The sequence below is a fragment of the Calonectris borealis genome, chromosome 20 (assembly GCF_964195595.1).
Source record: "Calonectris borealis chromosome 20, bCalBor7.hap1.2, whole genome shotgun sequence".
NCBI classification, from domain to species: domain Eukaryota; kingdom Metazoa; phylum Chordata; class Aves; order Procellariiformes; family Procellariidae; genus Calonectris; species Calonectris borealis.
This window is the reverse complement of record NC_134331.1, coordinates 12,503,979-12,527,033: the sequence shown is the minus strand read 5'-3', so window position 1 is coordinate 12,527,033 and position 23,055 is coordinate 12,503,979. Positions and strand designations below refer to the sequence as shown.

The window sequence follows — 23,055 nt, the reverse complement described above, 5'->3', positions numbered from 1 at the left end:
GCCGAGGCGGGAGCAGCGGAGGGACCTCACCGGGGCTGGGGGGGGGGGGGGAGGGGGGCGACAGCTGGGCGGCGCCGAGACCCCGGAGCCGCGGCAGAGGGAGGCGGTCAAGCGCTTTATGCCGGGGCATCGCGGCGGCGGCGGCAGGCCGAAGCAATCGATGCGGACCGGCTGTGCCGCCGCCAGCCTCGAGGGCGCAGTCTGGAGCAATCGAGGCCGGAGCGGCGGCATGCGGCGGGCATGGAGGCGGGCGGGGAGGCGGGCGGGCCGCGGCGGCGGCTGGTGCACCTGGACCTGAAGGGCGCCCCGCCCCGCGCCCCCTACCTGGCGGAGGTGAGCGGGCGGCGGGCGGCGGGGGCGCCCGGCCCGGCCTCGCCTCGCCTCACCCGCCCGCTGTCCCCTCCCGCCCCTCAGGTGCTGCCGCTGCTCCGCGCCCTGGGCGCCACCGGGCTGCTGCTGGAGTACGAGGACGCCTTCCCCTACGCGGGGCCGCTGGGGCCGCTGCGGGCCCCGCACGCCTACAGGTACCGCCCGGGGAGGGCCCGGGGGGGCCGCGGTGCCGGCCCGGGCCCTGACGTCTCGCTCTGCCCCCGCAGCCCCGGGGAGGTGAGGGCGGTGCTGAGCCAGGCCAGGGCGCAGGGGCTGGAGGTGGTGCCGCTGGTGCAGAGCTTCGGGCACATGGAGGTGAGCAGCGGGCGGGCGTCGTCGCGCCTTCGACGCCTGGAAAGGCCGGGTTGGGCGAGCGGGGGCGAGCAGCTCCGGCTGGGCTTCGGCCTCGGCGTGGCGCGGGGGTGGCTTCGTTGGGGGATCTTTACTGCGGCTCCCGGGACGTGCGGGCAGCAGGGTGACACGGCACTGAGCGCCCCGTGAGGCGCTTCGTGGTCGCGGAGCCCCGCGGCGCTGTGGAGCAGCCCCTCCTGCCCGTACGACCCCCGGCGAGAGGCCTCGTGCTGTCCCCGTGCTCACACACAGCCACAACCCGGGTTTTGGCAGGACAACCGTTAGCAGAGCCCTGGTGACACAAGGGCTGTCCCCTTCGGTTTGCGGTTGTTCCCCCGAGCTCTCCTTTCTCTTGCAGTTTGTGCTGAAGCACAAAGAGTTCGCTCATCTCCGGGAGGTGAAGGTGTTTCCCAACGCCCTCAACCCGCACAAGGAGGAGTCGCGGGCACTGGTCAAAGCCATGATCGACCAGGTCATGGCACTGCACGAAGACTTAAAATGGTTTCACATCGGATGTGACGAGGTGTGACTTCTCTTCAGCCAAGAATATTTTTTTTGTGAGGAATGATGGTAAAGGCCAAGGCTTCTGCATTCCAGTGGTGCCCAGGCCACGTTTGGGTAGGATTCTGGGGACAGAAAACATCAATTCAAGAAAAGTCGTTTTGACAATAAATGATTCCGCTAGCATGGGATGTCATTTCTATTGATCTGAGTGTAATATCAAAAGCATTGAAAGCAGTTTTTTAAAGCTAACTCAGCATTTGGTTTTAGGTCAAACGAGTATTTAAAGTGAGATATCACTTGAAGGTATTCATTAAGAATCATGCGAGTTTTGATGTAAGATGTTGGCTCATTGTTCTAGCCAACTTATTCAAAGTAAGCCCTTTAGTGGTGGGAAGTGTTTTTTTTTCCTCTTGGTAGTTTGTCTCCTTGATGAGGAGAACCTTGAGTTTTCTCCTTTCTCAGGGTTTCGTAGAACCAGCCCTATGGCACGCAGATCCCTGAAATTCATTGTCATCACCTTAACTGTACTGATACTAGTTTAGCGTTTTGAATCCTGTTGTTTGGGAACAAATGGCAAGGTTAGATAGGAACCTGCAAGCTTTTATAAAGCAAAATACTATTTATGTAGAATAAACGTGTTTCAGGTAAAACTTGCTCTAAAACAACGAAGAGTTTAAACGCATATCCAGCTTAACAGGCTGAAATCCACTCTCTGCATAGGACCAAGTATGCTGGGGCCACTCTTGGACATGCCCCCACGTCACTTCTAGATTCACGTACAAACGATCTCCTTCCCCAAGACAGGAACCTCGCTTTATATAATTCAGGACCTTATGGGTTGCTGGATTTGAACTGAGTAAAACTGGTGAGAACTACTTCCAAGGACAGACCTTCCAAAGACAAATACAGCATGCTTTAATTATTCTTTAGATATTTTAGTTCCTGTAGGAAAATCCCCTTACATGGTGCATTTAGTCGGGGCCGCAGGCTCCTGCAGACTGGTAGAAATGCTTGCAGTGTCTTCAACGCTGAGAGGTGCTTTTAAATATGTCCACTCAGTGTGTCATATCTTTGCAATAGGTTTTGAATATTGTATGATTTCATGACACTCTGTCAAACCCTATGCCTATAAAAGAAGTCGGGATTATTTGTTTGATGTTTCAGGTCTACTACCTCGGCGAAGGAGAGGAGTCAAAGCAGTGGCTGCAGCAACAAGACAACACTCCAGAGAAGCTGTGCTTATCCCACATAAAAGCAGTAGCAAGTTGTGTGGTCTCGTCTTACCCCACTGTGACGCCCATCGTGTGGGATGATATGCTCAGAGGGATAAGTGAGGAAACATTGGCAGGTGTGTGACCGGTGATGGGGTGAGTCATATTTTGGAGCATACAAAAAAGTTTACACAAGCAGTTAAAACAGATTTGTTGGCATTATTGTGAAAATAATGAAAACAAGAAATCTGAGAATAGTTGAGATACGATCCATTAGACTAGAGAGTAGAGATGTTTAGTCCTTGGCTATGTCACAGACTTTCTGTATGACTGTGGGCAAGACTCAACCCATACACTTTAGTTTTTCCATCTGGTAATACAGAGTGACAAACGAAAAATCATCATGCAGTGGTTGCCACCAATTCTACTTTCTTTACACATTAAAAAAAAGCCTATTAGCATTTGTGGTCTCAGCCTGAATTTCTGTGGCTTTCACCACCTTTTAATGTCAGTTGTTGCTCTGCACAGCGTCTGGTTCCAGTGGTGCAGACTCACACGGAGAAGCTGCGACCCCGTGAGCGTCTTTGACAGTATAGGTGATGACAGTGTCACATCATGAGGAACTCGATACTGAATTGTGGGATAGCTCCAAGACCTTGACCTCATGAATCTTGTTTGTTGAAAAATATGAAACCACGGCTAAAATTTGAGTAGTCCTAGCATAGGCGGCGTTCCAGCATTTTCAGAGCCACCTTATGTGTCTGCTCTAAATAGAGTTTGACAGTACCATGACGAGCTCCTCCAGCAGTGACTGACCTATTCATGGCTTTAATAGTGGGAAACCATCCAAAAAATGCAGACAGGACCCATGCAGTTTCCACAGGAGCAGCACGGCGTCTACTAAGTGCGCTGTACTGCCACAGGCAATCGCAGACTAAACAAATCAAAATGGGATGCAGTTAAAATACTGAATTTCTATATAATTTACTGCAGTTTTTCTAGGGGTCAGTTTCTCATGTTTAAAACTAGTCAGGGAGTTGATTATGAAGGGATTTGAAGCTAAACCTGTATCTTTATTTGTACTTTAAAGGCATCTTGAAAAGCTAAGTTCTGTGCAAACACAGCTCAGACTATCTCTAACTTAAAGGGTGAATACTTCCTTTGAATTTAGCTGAAATCTTGCATGTACAGTTTGCAGCTCCACCAGTGCAACCCAGCAGGTATACCGATAGATTCAAGGGACTAAGAATGAGATGGGCTTGGGATGACCGGGATCTCCGATGAATTGTCACTGATCTGTACTAGTGGTTTCAAGATGTCTGAGGACTTAGTGGCCCCCGGCCTGCGAACCCGCGTGTTCAAAGCCCTGGCCAGGCTGAAAATGCTCATGGGCACTTCAACCGTAACTGAAGAATTCTAGTGACAAGCCATAGTTAGTTCTAGTCATGTGTTACTGCACCAATAATATGTACTTAGTTCTCACTTTTAACTGGCTGTTTTCCTTTACTTAGAACAACTCTGTTCTTTTCAGAGTCTGGGGTCCCACAGCTTGTGCAGCCGATGATCTGGGACTACGCAGCAGACCTCGACGTGGAGGGCAAAGGTGTGTACTTCTCCGCTGAGCTGCTTAGAAGCAAAGAAGCTCTCTTACCTGTTAAGCAAAACAGCCAAAACAGAATAGTATGATTAAAACATACTTAGTTGGAGACCAAAAATTTCCATTTTTGTTAAATTGCTTTTTATTGCTTTAGTAGCACAAACATAGTCCTTGTTTGATTTCACATAATAGTTGCTATTATTTATTTTCTTTTTCTATTTATGCTTCTCCTATGAAGGACTTGCATTGTCTGCTGCTTAATTCTTTTCAACAGGGCTATGGAATTACCAATGGGAGATTGAGAGGTTTTTCACAAGCACTGTTATATTAACTCTCCTTACATTAAAACCAGGGGGAGCAGATAGCTCCGTATTGAACAGCTCTGCAAAAGAAGCTTCAAGGCTTCATACATCTGTAGAATTCAAAGGAAAAACTCCTAAAGGCTCCAATCAGGCATCTAACATGCATACAAATATTTTTTTGTTGAAAGAAGAATCAGTTGTGCATGCTCGTTACATGCCCATGGTTCTTAGCATTGAAGCAATTTAGCAATTCAGGGGAATGGAATATAGTAACTGGGCACATGAAATAGGAGGGCAGTCACCGAAACAAATTGCTCAGAGGGGATGTCAAATCTCCCATCCTTGCTGCTGCTCAGAACTTGACAGGTCAAGGCTCAGCAGCCTGCTGTAACTGGACCTGGGTTCCTGTTAATTGGAGCATTACAGTCAATGCTGAAAATGGAGAAAAACTTGTCCTGTAAATGTTCTTTTGTGCCTTCTTTCAGTGCATCTCGTAGAGAAGTATCGTAGATGTGGCTTCTCCAAGGTGTGGTTTGCCAGTGCTTTTAAAGGAGCTACAGGAGTGAATCAGTCTCTAACGCTTATTGGACACCATTTAAAAAACCATCTTCAGTGGCTGAAAGTGGCAAGCAGTAGCCCCGCTGATATCCTTGAAGGTATCGCGCTGACCGGCTGGCAAAGGTAAGGAACATCTTTTTAAATGGTTCCGAGGATCACATGGAAGCAAACTTCCACCCAAAAATTCGCTAAGAGGTACAAGGAGGCTGGGGATTTAGAAGGGAACTTTGCAACCCTGCAATCCTTCCTGTTGGTTCCTCACCCAACTGACCGTGAAGGGTGGATTTCAGAGTTCCAGTCAACCGCTACAGCAGGAGCAATTGTTTTGGCAACAATAGCAGATTGGATTTGAAGGCTTGAATGTACTTTGTGCCACCTTGGACTGCTTATAGACAGCATAGTTAATACACATACACAATGCATGGTGTATACCTGAACGTCTAATGTGAATTCAGATAGAATGAAGTTGCATAAGAGAGAAGAGTTTTTTAATGTAGTGAAGGAGTAAAAGGTTTTTATGCAACAGTCAGGAGGTCTAAGGGAATACGACAGCGCTGAATTCCAATTTCTGACCCTAATTTGGCTTGAGAAAGGAATTTGGTTTGTATCTGTTCTTCTCAGTAAAACAGGAATACTTAGCATTTCAGAGGTAGAGGGTCCCTTCTCGGAGACAGAAACTGATGTTTCTAAAGCTTTTTGAATTTTACTGATTGAAATATTAACGCTTCCCACTTGTTTAGTATGCTCTAACAGTAAAACATCTAATGAATGTTTTCTTATTTAGGTATGACCACTTTTCTGTTTTGTGTGAGCTTCTCCCTGTGGCAATTCCATCACTGGCTGTATGTCTGCAGGCACTAAAGAATGGTACAATGACAACTTTATTCTCTCTCAGCTAATGCCTAGCACAAGAGTGAAGGGACCTTGCCCTAAGGTTGGCACAGGCTTATTATATTTTAAGGTGGTTTGACTATCTGATCATGGTCTGAATTATGAACAATAAATTATACGTTTTGCATGTTTGCAGTACAGGAGCAGAGAAGCCTCTTGGCCTAAGGTATTTAAAAATAGCCATAATATACTAATCATTTATTATGTTTTAACCTGTAAATGGTCAGAAACTTCTTCATGCTTATACTAAAAAAGAATTTAAGAAGCCGAATTGCTTTTGAAACTGATTTGAAACACTACTGGTATATCAATGAGACTAATGTCATTTAGATTTAGATCTTGTTTACATGTAAAAGTTGTTTTAACTAATCAATTTTCTTAAAATTGATCTAGGTGGTACACTGGTAAAATACTTCCTGTAATTTCTGGTTTCTTCACAGGCAGTTGCCAACAGAATTTTTATTTTTCTCTTTCTGCATTTCTTATTTTCAAAATAAAAAACCGCAACCTACCTATTTTTAACTAAGGCACTAAAAATATTGAGCATCCTGAATGGAAGGCTCATAGCTAGGAAGTGCTTCACCTAGCACAAGACAATTGTGTGAAAGACAACGTACACCTCCCACCCCCAAGTTTTTTTCCTTGTTCTATTTCCATTTTACCTTTTAAAAAAATCTTCATACAAGGAGAATTACTAAGCCAATGCAGGGTACTCCAGAAAAACCCTCTTTAAGAACATTTTGGTTATTTAGGCTCCTTTTACTTATTTCCACTGTCTTCTGCCAGGTGGCTATTCTGAAAAGATTAAAGAAAATGTGGAAAAGCTCCTGGGAATGGCCAACCTGGAAACGGAAACTTTCATGAGGTAAAATTCCAGCTGTGGGATTCAGATGCTTTTCATTGCGTAGCGAGTTCAGAAACTAACGGATCTCCTTTGGACAGCACAAGTCTGGGCACCTTTCCTGGGAGCAACATCCTTACGCTTGTGACGCAAGTGAGTTTCTACCTCAAGTCATCAGTGGATGAACTTCTTGAAAGGAACAGGTAATGAGTTGATTCTCTGGCTGTCTGCAGGAGTGTGGGAGCTGTATCACCTCAAAATGGGGCATAACTCCAGCAAAGTGATTTAAACATCAGGCTCTGCATTTCAGGCATCACATCCCTATATATTGACACCTCAGCAGAATGTAATACTTAGATGCAAATTTAAAGTATTTCAGCAGAATTCCTAAACACCATGTGCTGCCGTATTTCAAGAATGAAGTTCTTTCCTGAATTAAATTTTACTGTTATTTGAAGTAAAAATGAATTCTTTTAACGGTATGGTTACCAAAAAAGGAGCTTGAAATGAAACTTAAATTGCAACAGATGATCAGTTATTCTCATCTGCCACGAACAGTCTTTTACAAGCTAGTTCCAAAGATACGTAGACTTAAATTTAAGTAAATTATCTCTATTTGTGCAGGAGAAGCTCAGCTAAAGCCCCATCACCTCCTTGTCAGCCTACAAACACGTATGTCGCTGCTGTTTCAAAACTGCTCATACTAACATTGACTTTCAGATATGTCATGGGCTGGTTCAGCCCCTACCACAGAAAAAGGAAGATTATTCATCCTATCATAATGCATCACTTTCAGCCAGATGCAATAAGGTAATACCACTTATTTTGCATTATAGGGGAAATAAAATCTGTCCTATTTTGGGCACTCAAGGGCCCAACATATAGTTTTGAGTCCTTGCCTCTTTCTAAAGTTGTTGCAGAAGCATCAGTGGAAATCAAACAATATGAAGTATTCATAATATGGTTTTAAACAGAAGAACATGTTTATCTTTGCCTTCTGTTGAACAAATTCTTTGACTATAAGTACAAAATTGGTCTCCGAAAAGCTCTCCCTTGTATATGCAGTTACTCCTATATAGAGGCGCAGCATCTTACAGCAGTTGTTAGCCTCAGCGTAGGAGCCCACCGCGGGCCAGGTTCCAGCCAGGGCCTGGAATAAAACCAGACTCCTTTCCCCTGCTCGCTGTCACTGCATGTGCTTTTCAGAACTTGTCCTAAAGGTGATGCTGATTCACGGTAAATGGCTAATTTATACATTTTTTGCAGTGATAAGGTGAACATCCAACTGCATCCACTCTTGCCGATAAAACGCAGAATTAAATTCCCAACAAGTCTCACAGTGGGTTTCAGTTACACTTAAAATGTGTATAGTGGTTTTTTGAGCTCACATTTCTCTACTTTAAATCATTGCATAAGAAAAGTGCAAGATTAATGGTTCTTAAACACAAACAGCATCAACCTTTTGCCATCTGCACAAAGTTAAGTCCTTTGAGCTCTTGTAATAATGCTTCTTTTCCTGTAAAGTGATTTTAAGGACTGTACTCCTTTAAAAGGCCCAGTAAGCTAGCCCTCCCTTGAGGCAGAGCTCAACTGGAAATGTGATTGTTTCTTCCTTCCGATTTCTGCTTAGTCTTCTCTCCAAGTGGAATGCTGTGGTGCAAGACCTCCAAGCAGCCATGGAGCAAGTTTTCCACAAGTGTACTGTGGAGGAGTGGATGGAGGAGAACGTCCACCCCAGCCTACAGAAGCTGCAGGAAGTGGTGGATGATTTAGATAAAGCAATAAAAGCACAAAATTAGGGGCATTTCAATTAGTCTGTCTTATTCCATGGGAAAACACAGCTAGTGGAGATCTGTAACTAGTCATACAGCTAGCGGTTGTCATCTTAAGAGTTAAATCACCTGCCCTGTAAGTCAGATTTGCTCCCCCTGCATAACAGAACGCAGGAGCGAGTCAGAACTCAGCTATATTACAAGGCAGGAGAAAAACCCAGTCTCTTCCAAATTCAGTATTTGTAGTAACAGACTTCCTTACATGACAATGACCTGGATAAGTTCCACCAGTTCTACTCTAGTCAGCAACCAGCATGTCCTCCCTTTGCAATTTCCATAAAAAGACAGTTTTAGGATACTTTAAACATGCTTGAGGTCCTTATGGTCTGTACTGAGACTCACTCCTCTTTCAGGTGTGTTCAGAGCTGTGTCCTACCATTCCATCACGACAAGTCCTTCCACAGCACATAGCAGCTGATTTGTTCAATTTTGTTTTGGACTTTTTCAGTCTTTGAAATACATAAAACCATCAGTCCTAAATCCAGCTTTGATTAGCTTGAGATCAGGAAATTAACCTCCAACTTCTTGCACAAGTCTGAGCAAGGAACTGCTGCCTGGATGCTCAGTGGGTTACAGCAGATGTATGAAAGAACATGTACCACGACGTACCTCTTGCTCTGTGCGCAAGAGGGAGCTATAGAAAAGAGCCTTGTTGCCAGTAGCGAAGGTGACACTTGGACTTTGAGGGAAAACTGCCTTAACATTGGGCTTCTTGACATTTTACCAAAGCATCATCTAAGCTCAGCATAGTTTCATCCCCACAGAAGAGCACCATCCCAGTCACTTCAAGGCATCTACTTCGCTATGTAAAACCCGAGACTGCAGGTTCATCCAAATTTGAAGCATGACTAAAGTCTACTGAATATGAGGGAAAAATGCTGGTTTCTTCTGCTTTAATGTTAAACTTTTAATAATGTATAGCAATATATTTTGTGGACTTAACTGGAGCATTAAGATAATCATCACAAGGGAAAATAATTTAAAAGTCTGGTAGTTAAGTACACTACCATGAATATTCAAAATATTCTTTACTTATTTGCTTCGTTTATTGCTTTCTTGAAAGTCTTACTTTGGAAGCGCAGGTATTGAAATTTTCTTGGAACAATCTATTATAAAGAGCATAGCTCTAGATACAGAAAGTACAAGTAGCACAGCGTAAGACAAATCTAACTTATTTAATGGGAGCTACAGGAATTAGGTCCACATGCAGATTTTTATCTAAAAAGAATCAATTGCTACGTATACCTTAACCACAAAAGTCACATACCTTGAACTAAACAAGATCTTAATTTATTTTAATAAATCCTTTGATACTCAAAATGTTTGTGGGAACTTGCCTTTGTTTTGCATGTGGCATGTTGGTTTGGTTTAAAGAGGGAAAAAGGCAAATATATTCACCAGTGGGGAGCTGGTTGTATCAGCTTATATGAAATTGAAAGCTGGAATGCTGTAAAAGAGTGAAAGCAGGGTCAGTAAGGAGCTAGGTATTTGGGCTTCCTCTACTCTGTCCTCCCGCTCATTAACTCCTTCAGTAGGTCTGTGCCAAGTGGTAATTGAGACAGCCATTAATATTTTAATACATTTTAATTAAAAGCAATATAAAAGACTACAGTGACACAAAACAAGTTACCACAGTTGATTTTATCAATGGACATATTTTTAAAAAAGACAATATACAAGGCCTTGCTGAAATTCTACTTGCAATTTTAAAGTAGAAAAGCAATTTCTAAACATTTTCCAGAAGTATTTTTGCCTCTCAGCAGCAATCTACTACAGTGTCAGAACTAGCACTCTTCACTATGTAAGCCAGCTTAGTTTTTGGTGTCTGTGTAACTTCATAAATACAGCACGGGAGTCAGATCTCAGCTATATAGTATAAATACTTTGATTTCCTTTGAGACTTGCACAATTGAGCCTAGTTACTGAAATATCTCATTTTATGAAATATCAGAATATTATAGCTTAGATAACGCAACTTTCTCCCTTTGTACAACATGCAGTCTAGCTTTTCTTCAGTATGATCCCATCCAACCACACACATGCAAGTAACTTCACATGTGCTACTCAAGTTTAAGCTGAAGCATCTGCCAAATGGCACTTACAGTTTTATTAACAGACATAACAGAAAGCATTGGCTTTATGGAGCACGGGGTTAGATCTAACTTTAGATCTTTTATGCAGGTTTTCAAATAATTTCTAAGTCAAACTACAGCTGTCTAGTCTCAAGCTACTAGACAGCCCAAGATGCAAACACCTTAACAAATCCAGCTCCTATATTCTGGGAACACCCAATATCCTAACCAAAACTAGCCTTTCACATTCATTCCTTTTAGTACAAGCCACTTTATGTCAGGCACACGTAAGGCTACATTTACTGGGCCTTTTGATATGCTAGGCCCAAGAGAAGCGAGGAAAACTATCCAAAAAAGCCTTCAGCGAAATGGTGAAAAGCGGCAGGAAAAGATCGGAGAGAGGACTAGTGGAAAGCGGGAAGAACAGAACCTGTCCTGAGTTAGCACCTGTGTCCTAAACAGTTCCTTCAAGCTGCATCACATTGCTGAGGAGCCTGCAGACATGGCCATAACCAAATCCATGTTAACAGGCATTTGCAAGTTAATTTTCCAGGCACACGGATACTGCAAAACACGAAAATCCGGATATGTCTTCCGAGTACAAAAGACAAACAGTTTTTGAAGACAGGAAGCTCAAAACCAGGTTAAGAGAAATGCACATCAGCCTGCGATACACATTCACATACGGCATCCAAGTGCCAAGCTGTGACATTCTTTACCGGCACGGCAGGTCAGTACCACAAGCTCCCAGTTGTACGTACCGAGCCAGCAGTGCCCGACATACAGCCCGCAGGCAGAACCCGCAGCACTTGAAGAATTTACTCAGTCAGCCTTCCCCTTGCTCAGTCTACGGAACTCGGGTTCTCATTTGAAGCTGTACTAGTTTGTAGGGCAACAGAGCTGCCGAATGCAAAACGGAGGTGGTACAAGAGAGGAGGACACCAGCTGTTCCAAGTGGAAGGCTGAGGAGTCAAAATGCCCCTCCTGCACACACAGCGCATGCCAGCAGTCATCCCCCTCCCGCCTACCGTCAGCAGGATACCGAGGTGTGAGGGGGACACTACACAACATCTTTAAGATGATTATTGGACATCAACTCAAAATGCAACTTACTCCACAGAAAGTATTTCAAGCTGTTACATCTTAGTATAGGTCATTCCCCTTTCTAGGGATTCTGATTTTCCTTACATTTTTTAGTCTTTGTATAATGATATTGCATAGTCCATAAGCATATACATTACTAACACAAAGAATGTACAGGAAGCTAGATGCACAAAAGAGCTCAGCAGAAGCGGGGCACACGATGCAGTGTAGGGTTAGATCAATAGACGTACCTTTCTAAAGCTGATTTTTAGCTGGAAAACCACAGCATGGTTTGCATCTTCCACAGAATGTTCGCTCTCATGGAAATACAAAAGAAACCCAGTACAGCCAAGATTGAATGCAGCTTTGACCGTTTCATCCATGGTCAAATCTGTGGGCTCAGAATATTACATGCAACGCACATCTATACCGTGTACTCCTGAATACCCTTGCTACAAAGCAGCAGTTATCTGCAGGTTGAGCCCTTTTGCTTACATTATACCAATAACTACTCTAGTTTTTGCAGTATTTCTTACTAGAAGTCCTTAGAACACTTGACATTCTCATCTTACGGGGGGGGGGGGAAGTGAAGTTCTTAAAATTCCCAAACTCATTCTCCTTTCTCCAAAAGGAGTGTTACCTAGGGTATATATTAGAGTGGATTTAAATGAAGATCTCTCCAAAGTGTTACATCCTGCAGTATTTTTTTTAAACAGGTTTGATGATTATTCTTACCTTACAGCTGTGCGTCAGAATAAAGGCCAAATTTAGCTAACTGCCTGCAACCTAATTTCCCACATTCATGCAGAGCAGCTTCCCAGTTCCAGTGATGTGGGGTAGAGATTGAAAGCCACATGATCAGCTCACCATCTCAGAGGACTTCACAAGCATGTCTATTGGCAGAGGTCTGCTTCGATACCTGATGTGCTTACAAGTTTCTTTTCTTATTTAATAGTGATAGACCCACTTCTGTGCTGCAGATCAACAGTATCTCCCCGTTACAGTCCGATTACCCCTTCAAACCAGCAGGAAGAGCATCTTTGCCTCACAGCTCACATACTGGGTCTAAATGGCTGGACATGAAATCTTGGTACAACCGGTTCTTTGGTCAGATAAGCACGTGCTTAGTTTCAGATATAGCTGGAACACACAACAGGACATAGCTTCTGCTGAAATCTTTTCAGAGCTTTCTTTCCTGTAGAGGTAGAGTGCTTTGGAAGATGTATGCAGCTTCTTTTAAGTCCTGAAGAAACTGCTGCCAGAAGACATTTGCTGCTGGCCAAAGGCGAAAGCAGACCACACAGTTACCTCGTACCCCATTCAGATCTCCTGGAAGTAACCGTGTAAGTATTTTCTAATTCAGGTCTTACCACCATACAATTCCTAAACCAAACCCAGTGAACTTTAATACAAGCACTTTTAGCATGGTGAAGGAACTTTCAGCTCTTCACAACTTTTTTCTTGTACTGACATCATGACTGATACAGGCTTGATGAAGTTTTAGTTCTAGACCGAACATGTTGACTAACAGAGGTAGCTTTTAATTCAAAAAATATCTTGAAAAATTCATATGTTAACTATCTGTGAAACCATTGGTCAGAACAGAGGACACTACACACACCTGAAGTAAAACATGGGTGCAAGTCAAACATTGGATCTATCCCAGCTATCTTAAAAAAATTAAGTTACTATTTAGCACTTCGGTATCATTTCAAGTGAGGAAATACTAAACAAATCTAGGCTGCCATGTTGTTTGACATCAGCCTTCTCCCTACCTAAAGTAACAGATGTGCTTTTCTTCCTTTCTAAATACACAGTTAAAATAGTAAATGTTGAGGTCTAAAAAAAGGTTATTCTATCTTGGGGTAGTCTATGCCCAGAAGTTAAGCAGAACAGCATTAAGCTAGAACATCCCAAAGATGTTTAATCATCAATATGATCGTTTCTTGTCTACTATTTATGGCTCCTTGGCAAGTCCAAGAGAAGTAAGGCAGTGTAACAAGTTGATCAGCCTGATGTTTCCAATTCCAAGACAGTCACTCCAACTTTCATTTCCACTGGTATCTAATGGCAAGTCAGTAGTCGAGAATATAAAAGTGCCACTATCCTGCATCACCTAATTGCATATATTAAGCTGCTTAAAACCAATTTAGCAATATATTCAGTCATTTATAACATTTCAAGAAAAACCTCAAGGCATGGTGTTATGAGTTACGAATTCAGCTCTTCTACATTTCATATACTGTACCTGCAGCAGATGTTTGCAGTAAGTGGAAGTTTACATCTGTATCTCCACTTCATTAATGGGAAAGCAATAGATGATTTCAAACCAATTCATTAATAAATAACTATTCCTAGACAAGTTTGATGAGCTGACAAAGTTCGAAAGCAAGCAATGTCCACATGCAGGAACTAAGTCAAAGGAGCAAATAAAACAGAATTTGCTTTGGACTCTACAACGACAATACTGTGAGCATGGATCTTGAAGCAGTTTAGCACTAAAAAAGATGCCCTAAGACAGATTCCTCCCATTGTAAATGCACATGTAGAGAAATGCCCGGGTCAAGACTCTGAGGGATTTCTTTTTCTGAAGAACAATCAATATATTTTCCAGATGCTTGAAAGCCTCTGCTTTCTTCAGCTCATGATGACTATTAATATTTATCCTGTGGTTCATCTGCATCACTAGCCTCTGTTTCGCTGCTCTGAGAGAGATCTTGTTGGCTCTCTACTCTGTCCAGTTCCAGAAAACTAGTAATGAGTTTCGCAACTGCTTCCACATCACTGTGGAAAAGAAAAAACAATGTAAGAGTTAGTGGAACTGTGGTTCCAACTTGGTTGACAAGACAAGAACAGGCATGCTAATTCTTGAGAATAACAGCTTCAAGGGCCAGTCAACATATGGCATAGAGTGTGACTGACAGCATCCCTCTTGTAAAGGCATATCAAGCCAAGCCATTACTTCTACATCAGAATAAATCAATCCTTTTCCCACAGTTCGTGCTGCAAGATTCCTTATTATCGATGCCTAAAATAAATCCTGTTAACTGATAAATACACTGACGTGCAGCACTAAAGGGATCTTGGTTATCTAAATATGATCGGTCTCCTGATTGGAGATGGTGTTACCCGAAGGTCTGCAACTGAAAGTATTAAAGCATTTAAAAAAGTTAAACTGAGTAACACAAGGTCATATCAGCACACATGAAAATGGAGCTAAGAGGAGTCTCAATAGTTGACAATTACTGACCCATGTGATTGGTATTTCCCACCTTACACATTCTAATTAAAAAAAAGTCCACACTGCACCTTCTACAGCCCAACACTGCACTCTGAGTCAGTGGGTGTGAAAACCCAGTGACAAATCGTAGCACAACCAGGTAACCCTTCCCAAAATATCGCACAGTCTCCTCTTCCACGTTCACATCTCGGATCTCATTCAGTAGAGCCACAACTGTAAAGAGATGTGGAAAACAAAGTAGTCTGTTAGCATTACAGTAAACTCTCAACACTGCTACTAGTGACTTGCGTGACTGGGACTCTACGCTCTTGAGTACTATTGCTCTGATCCCCTACAACCAGGGCAGTCCTACAACAGCAAACAATTGCGGAGCTATTCAGGAAAAACAAACAAGGAGAGACTACAGCACGTACTAGCTGGTATAGGCCCTAAGGAACAAGATACATTGCCTCCCAGGAACTGGGGACCATTCGTTTATTACTTATGTTTCCCACTTAATGACAGTTTTAACTGTTATTCTGTACAGAGTAGGTAAACAGGTGTTAAGTTTACTGAGATTGAACAAATACTGAAAGATTTAACTGTTCAGAGGACCTGCTGATCTCTGCATCCCCACATTAACAGTACTTGAAACGGATATTACCAAATAACCTCTCAGGAAGAGATGTGCTCAGCTCCCCAACATATAAACATACCCTAAAGAAAAGTTCAGAAACATTAAACATCCTTCTCCCCATCTCTCTTATCTTCCATCTCCAAAATGAAGTGTTTAGAAACCAATTCAACTTAAGGACATTCCAAGTTGTGTCAGTTTTCTAATACATTGATTTAGACTAGCAAGTAGAATACAAAAATCTGACGTTGAAGAGGATCCTACTTTAGTTTGCAATGGGCCTCCTGTCTCACAGTGACTCAACCAAGCCACATACTATACTTCAACCGCTGTTACTCCGCCAGGAAGCTCAAAAGAAATGAGATACTGCATTAAGCTGAGCCTACTGAATATGCTGTTTTAAATGCATATATCTGCAAGATGTAACATGCCTGCTTGCATATATCTAAAGATTTGCCCGCTACCAAAACCAGATTAGTTTATAGAAATCTCAACTCCCAGATCCAAAAATCTAAGTTTTTCCACCAGTCCCACCTGCAAAGCAGGCTAGCCAAGGGAAATGTAAACCTGCACACTAACATCCCAAAGGAATGGCTAAGTATTATAGAAAGCAATGTGTAAGCCTAGTTACCTTGGACTAAAATAACTAACAAGATGCATTCAGCATCCTAACCTGACAAAACATTTGGGTCCTGAGAGGCAGATTATTACATCTGCTGCTTGGGAACAAAACAGATCTGGAAACAGATGTGACTAATTTGAGTACAGAACTCCAGAGGAGCTTATTAAATGGGCATGTACACATCTCCTCTGACTGCCCACCACATTTGTTACCACAGATATTGCTTTCTCACCTTGTTCATTGCCTCCTTTTGAGAAGGTCAGTATTTTTTTGTAAAGATTGAATGTTTTTAGGCAGATTGTTCCCTTGTTCTTATCAAATACAGCTTCCTGTAAAATTGAAAAATAAAAATCAAGATTTTCTTAAAAACACCATCAGTTACTATGCTGCAAAGTAAAATAAGAATAGTTATATGGGAAAATAATCTTGGTAACACAGAAAAATACATAGCTATTTCAGAGACATTCCTCTATGATTAGACTGTGAAAATCACAATCTTGCTCTTGGCTTTAACAGAGACTTTACCATACCTCTTGTGTTACTTCTAGAAGGAAGTTAAAGCTGGTTTCACTGCCCCTCTTGCCACATTCTTTATGTAATAAAAACTTTGCCTGGAATCAAATTTGAACACTAACCTGGAGCTCCTGTAATTTTCACTTTTGATGTATGCATTTGGCCTACAGTATAACTATACTGCGAACATAAGTTCTAGTTACATTTTTCACTAACAGTCACCAACTCCACCAAAATTGCAGTGTTATGCTATATGGGCCAGGCTTACACTAGATTTAAAATATCCCTGACAGTCAATGAAGAGAGGATGTCTCATATGTGTGGGTTGCTTGTTCTAATAACAACTCAGGTCAGTAAAGTGACAAGCCTATATAACCGATTATTGTTCTCAGTCCAACTCCCAGCAAATCAACATCCACAAGATTATAAACCAGCTTCACAAACACCACTCTTTTCCCAGTGGAAAACGGCTGGGTAGCATGGAAGGTTAGAGCTACCCTATTTAATGGTCGTTCTGTCATTAGCTGGCACAGTAAGTACGAAATGTTGCAGCAGCTGAACGTGCTATTCTTTCTCCCTCTTTTATGTAAGAGGAAGAAAAGGCCACAAAAGAGTTTGGGGCAAGTCTCCCCTTAAAAAACACTTATGTTTAGCTTCCCGTTTTCATGCCTGTGTAGTGAAAGAATTATTGCCCTAATTCTAGTCCTAGTATAGCAACCCCAAAGGGTTTCCTCAAAACCAAAAGCATATCTCATCTGTTTGTACTGAGCAAGTGCATGGTGCTGACGTGCATGGGGCTGCTGGAATCAGCATGTGCCAACTGTTTCTAAACTAGCACAACTTCGTTTCCCGAGTTCAGGATCTTACCTCCCACTGCTCCAGATTCTGCGCTGCCACAAAGAAACACCCGGCCATATAGAAGAGCTTCCATGCCAAGCTGTCTGAACAATGCCAAAAAAAAAAAAGGCACAAATTTAGGGGTTTTTTTTCTTCTTTGGTATTCAAACAGTTAGTTTTAAAACCAACATGCTCCCTTTAAAGGCAACAAAAGGAAAAAATGCAGTATTTTTCCCTGATGCAATATTTTTGCCTTTAATTGTAATGCAAGCTATTTTACAGCTCTCTCCCACGATAAAAATACAGAAACTCTTCACATATTTTTTCAAAGACTCCATCTACACTGGGCTCCAAACCACGCAGAATTATAAGCATATGTATTATTGGCAAGGTTGTAACATCACTACATGTCTTTCTCTTCCCTAAAAGCAAAGGCATCGTAAAAGGCATCCACAAAACCCTCAACCTGCTCTCAACCACTAAATATTTGTGCTGCAGAGGACAAGGGTAAGGGACAATAGAAGTTCACTGAAGCAAACATGTTTCATCATAAAAGGAAGCAGTCAGCCCTCTTGACAAACAAACATTTGCATTTTATGTCCTGGAAATGTTTACATACAGCAGCCTAAGCAATTTGCTTACTCAGACTTTTAATGAAAGCGGAGTAGAACCGTGCTCAGTATTGTTTCAGAACACTTTGTTGCAATGTCTTAAGAAAAAAAGGCTGATATAGCTGGTGTCTCAAGCAGCCTTCACAGGACTTTGGTCTTAAAATAAAAAGACATTGATTATATTGGTAGTATATTTCTACACTCTATAAGTTTTAAAATTTGATGTTAATAGGATGCAGCAAGAGAATCACAGGACAGCCTGCAGGATAAATTCCTAGATGGGAGGATATCTGGCATTTGGAACCGTCTGCTCTGTTGCAGAGGGAGCAGGAAGCAGCAGTAGCTGTCTGTTCTCTGAAGGCGTTTTTATGAGTAATCTCTGCCAGTGATGATTTAACAGTTTCCAGAGAAACAGAGCACTTCCATCAAAGGCAAGGTAATCACTTCATTATGGTGGCAAACAATCATTATATGTCTTCCCCGGAGAGCTGTGAGGACCAGCTAATCACATTTATAAAACACACTGAAAGTACAAAATGCCACAAAGTGCTAAATATCATTATTAAAAATACTCTTGCAAATGGAAAGGGATGCCGAGTAAGAAATAGAGCATTAAAGCATGGTAAGTCATACACAGGCAATAATTATTACTGGATTTTAATATTCACACCACAAGTGTGATAGGTACCAATACTGCCTTTGTAAGGCCAGACAGAAGCTGCAGAGGGGAGTCATCAGCATGAAAAACAGATCAACAGGAAATAAACAGTTTGTCAAAAATATGATAGGCCGTTACCTGCACTATAATAAGCAGCAGCCAAACCTATGGAGGCTATTCCTAGGATAAGAGAGGAGAGAATTAGGACAAACAAGCCGCTCAAACCATCTAAAATTCCCTGATGAAAAACATATGAATATTCACAAGTTCATCCCTTTTCAAAAAAGAGAGAGTCACTTATTTTTCCCTGAACTCAGTATAAAAAACCCTCCCATTCTGCAAAGACACTAAAAGCTCTGGGGCTGAGGTCAGAAAGAAAAGGTCGTGACAGAATCAGGAACACTCTCAATCTAACCGTTACACCATACTTCCTCTCGAGCGCAGCACAACTTTGAGCATGCTAGCATAAACACTACAGTGGTTATTTTTCCCTTTAAGTACTCTGCGGAGCCAAAGGAAAACTTCTGCAATAAAGTTATGTCAGAAGCTGCCAGCTCCTTTCTCCCGTTTAGGAGGAAGCAGTGGAAAAGTGCCTCATGCCCCAGGGCGCCACGGCAACTGCAAAGACCTTGTCTCAATGAGAGTTTGACAAGACGACATCACTGAAAGCAATGACAACATTGTGGTGTTACCGCAATGAAATCTACTCAGCCGGAAAGCAGGATATGCCACATTTTCCCCACCAGCTCTCTCAGTGCGGTCCTAAGTACCACCACTCCATTTTTTTCTGCATATTCAGTAGCGGTTTAAAACAAATGCCTTTCAGAACATCCTGTATGACTTCCTATTTCATTCACAGCGCCATTAAGAATTCACTGTCAACCATGCGCAAGATCTAACCCCAGCATCACTCCACTGCAGATCTTTCCATTTCTGAAAACCTAGATGTTTTTCAATGTAAGTACACATCCCCTTCAGAAGCTTCACATTTATATTGCTATATGGTACACAATAAACTTTCTTTTCTTGATCTTTCAGGACTCCCTTAAAATTCTGTCCATAAGCCTCCGAGGTTCTGCAGATGACAGACTGAAAAATTGTAAGTCTCAGTGAAACTACCACGCTGAGGAGGAGACTTCAGACTCACTAAAGTGGCCACACTAAAGGAGAAGTTAAAGGCACAATGATTCCTCTTCTTGAAACAAAAATGCCTGAAAGACAGACATCTCTTATTACAGGCTCTTTCAGGAATTATTCTGTGACCCTCTTCCCTTAAAGCAAGCTCTGAAATAAACTGAGGAATATTATGGTCTTACCAACGAAGAGAGACCAAGATCGGATGCCAGGTGACCTCTTCAGATGAAGATGGGAACTCGTGCGGTTTTCAACCAACATGTACATCTTCAGAAGAAACTCCCAACAGTTTCAGCCCAGTCTGACTCATGAAACCTCACTGGACAAAAAAAAAGGTAAGTAAGAATTTAAAATCATTGTCAACTCTAACACTTCCCCTTCCTAGCATTTTTTAGGACTTATCAAGTCTTAATCTAGACTACAAAAGATGCGCAGGGTAAGAACATGATCTTTCTCACAAGAAGAGCAATACGCACACTTAAAAAAACCGCAACAAAAAACTCTCACGTGGAAACTTGCACCACAACAGGAATCTGAACTCTTCGAGAAACTTCTCATTTTGGGGGTAAAAGTCTCTTCCTTTTTATCACAACCAGATTCCAGAAGACAATGTGAAAAACAAGAACCTGGAACAATGTTGTTGCTAATTCACGCAGCACTTCAAACAAATAAACCAGCAAGAGAAATGGAAAGTTCTTTGACAGCACTTCTCCTGCTAACTGCAAAGGCTGCCACGATGGACTAGTCTGGCAGCTGAAGCACAGCAGTGCAGCCTTCTGCAACACCCACCTCTCGGGTCTCTCACCCCTGACCACAGACCAGCGAGGGTTACAGCCTCAGCCTGGCACTGCCCGTGTCACATAATGCCATCTACAGCATTCCCATCTTTCAAACCAACTCAAGGATAAAGCCAGGAGTTTCCAACACCAAGCATGTTTGTCTCTCCTCAACAAGACCATGCCTTCAGCCTAGACAGAAAGTAACAGTACAGATTGAAAAGACAGGTACTAATTAAAAACAGTAAGAGCTGGGCAATCCCATGCAGCAATTTCAGCTAGTTTTTACTATTTACAGCATAAAATTCTTTGAGTTCTGGCATGATTGTGAGCTCCAGTGCAGAAAGCAATCATACCCTAATACTATCAGCACAAGCATAAAGACTGATTCGCATGAGATGCAAGAGGCACACGAGGACCCAGCTGATCTGTTCAGGATTGTCACTAGAGGAAGGACAGGCTGCTTACTGCTTCTCTTACAGAAATTGGTAGAGATCTTTGTTATTATTATGAAGACCGCAATCCAGTAAAAGTAAATAGGAAATGAAAGCATGTGCTAAGCATCATGTCATAATGTTAGCAGGTTATACGCTGCTGGCCTTAATCACAGATTTCTTCTATTTTGCTCTCTTCTTTGTTACAACCCTCATTCCACTCAAGGTAGCGGGTTTTAAGCAGACTTCCTCAAAAGGGATTTCTAAAAGGATATCTACTTTTCTGATTGGTGTGACAAAGCTCAGTATCTGTGAAGCGGTCTGGGGACTGCAGGAGCATTAAACGGCTCGTTTACTGTTGAAGACAATGATCGCCAACTCCTTCTATTGACTAGGTACTTTCATCATTAAATAGCCAGCTCTTCTGCCCACAGAACCAGTTCGTAGGGGGTTGGCATTAACCTGTTGTTAGCTGCCCATGATAACAGGTTGCAGAAGAATGCCAACATTCAAGAGGTTTTTGAACAACCATGAAAAACACTTAGAGAGCAGGCCCAAGCACATCCAGGTTCTTACAGAAGAAAAGTATGCCATTTTTAGTCTTTATTCATCTTGCTGTTCTTAGATACTACATGACACTCCTGCAATTCTGTGCCAACTGGCTAGTGTAGATACAAAGCCCCAGGGGATTTTTTTTTTCATTTAATAAAGCAGATTTAGCCAAGTCTTTTCAGTTAAATAAAAAGCACATATGTAATCTCTTAGCAACACATCTGAGAGAACCTGAAACCGAAAGAGTCAAAACCATTTATGCATAAGACACACTCCATCTCCTCCGGATGTTAAGCATCAAATTTTAATTTTCAAATGAATGCTGTGAATTGCTCTCAATATATCGGAAAATATTTCTGCACGTACAAAGCTTTCTCCTGCCTGCAACCTAAAAAATATCAACAAGTTTTCAAATACATAAGGATGATCGCAGAAATCTGGCCGTATTTCACAAAAAACTTTAAACATAATTCACATTCGTACCAGTTAAATCTATTAATGCAAACCTCAAGATCTCCCCCACATATTCATTCAGTGAAATCCAACCATGCAGTGTCAGCCTAATGTTGGACACTCAAAGTCAATGGCATCGTCTCCCACGGAGGCAGCTGCTTGCAAGAAAGGTGCCGCAGGGAATAAAAGGCACCAAAGCAATTTCTTAAAAGTTACACTTAATAAAATAAGTCATAAACGTGCCTTAAGCGAACATGAAAGCTTTACTATGACAATTTCACGGTTACAGAGAAATAGGTATTTTGGGGCTGCTGATTTTGCTTTTGTTGCGTTTGACATGAAACTGATCTTCAGCACCAAAATAAACATTCATATACTTCCTCCGAGCTCTCGATGGAGGGTGAGCTAGCAAAAGCGATCCCAACAAGCACCTTGAAAGCTTCGCTACAAACATCTACCGAGTCGGGGCCATGCACCGGGCTGAATCTTCTCCACCTCCCAATCCTGCCCCCCCCAGTGAGACCCACGCACTAACTGGCCTCCCCCTCACTCAGCATCCAGTTCGGGAAAGGAACTGCAGCGCGCCGCCAAAACCAAACAAGCCTCAGTTTTTTCTCCCCCCACGCGTGGGTCACACGAGGCCGTGAGCTGGGACTCGCTCGTGGCGGCCCCCAACCGCGCCCCTGCCAGTCGCTGCCGGCCGACGCCACCGCCCCTAACCCGCTCTGAGTGCGGGCGGTCCCTCAGCCCCCGCCCCAGGCCGGGCCGGCGCCCCCTCAGCCCCCGCCCCGGGACGGACCGGCGCCCCCTCAGCCCCCGCCCCGGGACGGACCGGCGCCCCCTCAGCCCCCGCCCCGGGACGGACCGGCGCCCCCTCAGCCCCCGCCCGGCCCCGGTACCTGCCCGGGGCGCGCAGCAGCACACCCGCACGGACGCGCTTTGAATGGGACGCCCGGGCGCCTCCGCTTCCTGCAGCCCCGAACCATAGAGCGCGGCCAGA

At 43.0% G+C, this 23,055-nt stretch overlaps 2 protein-coding genes and 1 long non-coding RNA gene across 7 annotated transcripts; 2 read left to right on the top strand and 1 right to left on the bottom strand.

Annotated features, from left to right (window-relative positions):
* Positions 1-204: 204 nt before the first annotated feature.
* HEXD (hexosaminidase D) lies at positions 205-9,776 on the top strand. Of its 4 annotated transcripts, XM_075169864.1 has the most exons (12): positions 210-333; positions 415-524; positions 597-684; positions 1,079-1,243; positions 2,389-2,572; positions 3,967-4,038; positions 4,820-5,015; positions 5,677-5,759; positions 6,570-6,648; positions 6,726-6,827; positions 7,345-7,434; positions 8,255-9,776. In XM_075169864.1, exons 1-12 carry the CDS (start codon positions 241-243, stop codon positions 8,421-8,423), a joined length of 1,431 nt encoding a protein of 476 aa, XP_075025965.1. In that variant the 5' UTR covers positions 210-240; the 3' UTR covers positions 8,424-9,776. The 4 variants fall into 4 exon arrangements, with proteins under 4 accessions (XP_075025966.1, XP_075025963.1, XP_075025964.1 ...); XM_075169863.1 differs by having other exon boundaries at positions 209-333; positions 415-684; XM_075169862.1 differs by having other exon boundaries at positions 208-684.
* A 245-nt stretch (positions 9,777-10,021) lies between these two features.
* Positions 10,022-20,146, bottom strand: CYBC1 (cytochrome b-245 chaperone 1). 2 transcript variants are annotated; one of them, XM_075169874.1, is made up of 6 exons: positions 20,023-20,146; positions 18,845-18,886; positions 17,468-17,541; positions 16,320-16,416; positions 14,921-15,065; positions 10,022-14,395 (listed from the first exon to the last, which is right to left on the bottom strand). In XM_075169874.1, the coding sequence occupies exons 1-6, from the start codon at positions 20,105-20,107 to the stop codon at positions 14,266-14,268; spliced, it is 573 nt and encodes a 190-aa protein (XP_075025975.1). In that variant the 5' UTR covers positions 20,108-20,146; the 3' UTR covers positions 10,022-14,265. The 2 variants fall into 2 exon arrangements, with proteins under 2 accessions (XP_075025975.1, XP_075025977.1); XM_075169876.1 differs by lacking the exon at positions 18,845-18,886 and having other exon boundaries at positions 20,023-20,107.
* On the top strand, positions 19,555-22,762 carry LOC142091071 (uncharacterized). Its single transcript, XR_012676697.1, has 3 exons — positions 19,555-19,663; positions 19,745-20,175; positions 20,437-22,762. It is a non-coding gene; the product is annotated as an uncharacterized LOC142091071 (long non-coding RNA).
* Positions 22,763-23,055: the final 293 nt, after the last annotated feature.

What these genes read in the sequence shown, in the direction of transcription:
- HEXD (XM_075169862.1), top strand. Translation starts at nt 241, where the DNA reads ATGGAGGCGGGCGGGGAGGCGGGCGGGCCGCGGCGGCGGCTGGTGCAC. An exon ending in TCTGCAGGCACTAAAGAATG is followed by an intron (nt 5,760 to 6,569) that starts GTACAATGACAA and finishes GTCTTCTGCCAG; the next exon opens with GTGGCTATTCTGAAAAGATT. An exon ending in GAACTTCTTGAAAGGAACAG is followed by an intron (nt 6,828 to 7,344) that starts GTAATGAGTTGA and finishes ATTGACTTTCAG; the next exon opens with ATATGTCATGGGCTGGTTCA.
- CYBC1 (XM_075169874.1), bottom strand. Translation starts at nt 20,107, where the DNA reads ATGTACATGTTGGTTGAAAACCGCACGAGTTCCCATCTTCATCTGAAG. An exon ending in AAAAGGAGGCAATGAACAAG is followed by an intron (nt 15,066 to 16,319) that starts GTGAGAAAGCAA and finishes ATCTCTTTACAG; the next exon opens with TTGTGGCTCTACTGAATGAG. An exon ending in GCAGTGTTGGGCTGTAGAAG is followed by an intron (nt 14,396 to 14,920) that starts GTGCAGTGTGGA and finishes TCTTTTCCACAG; the next exon opens with TGATGTGGAAGCAGTTGCGA.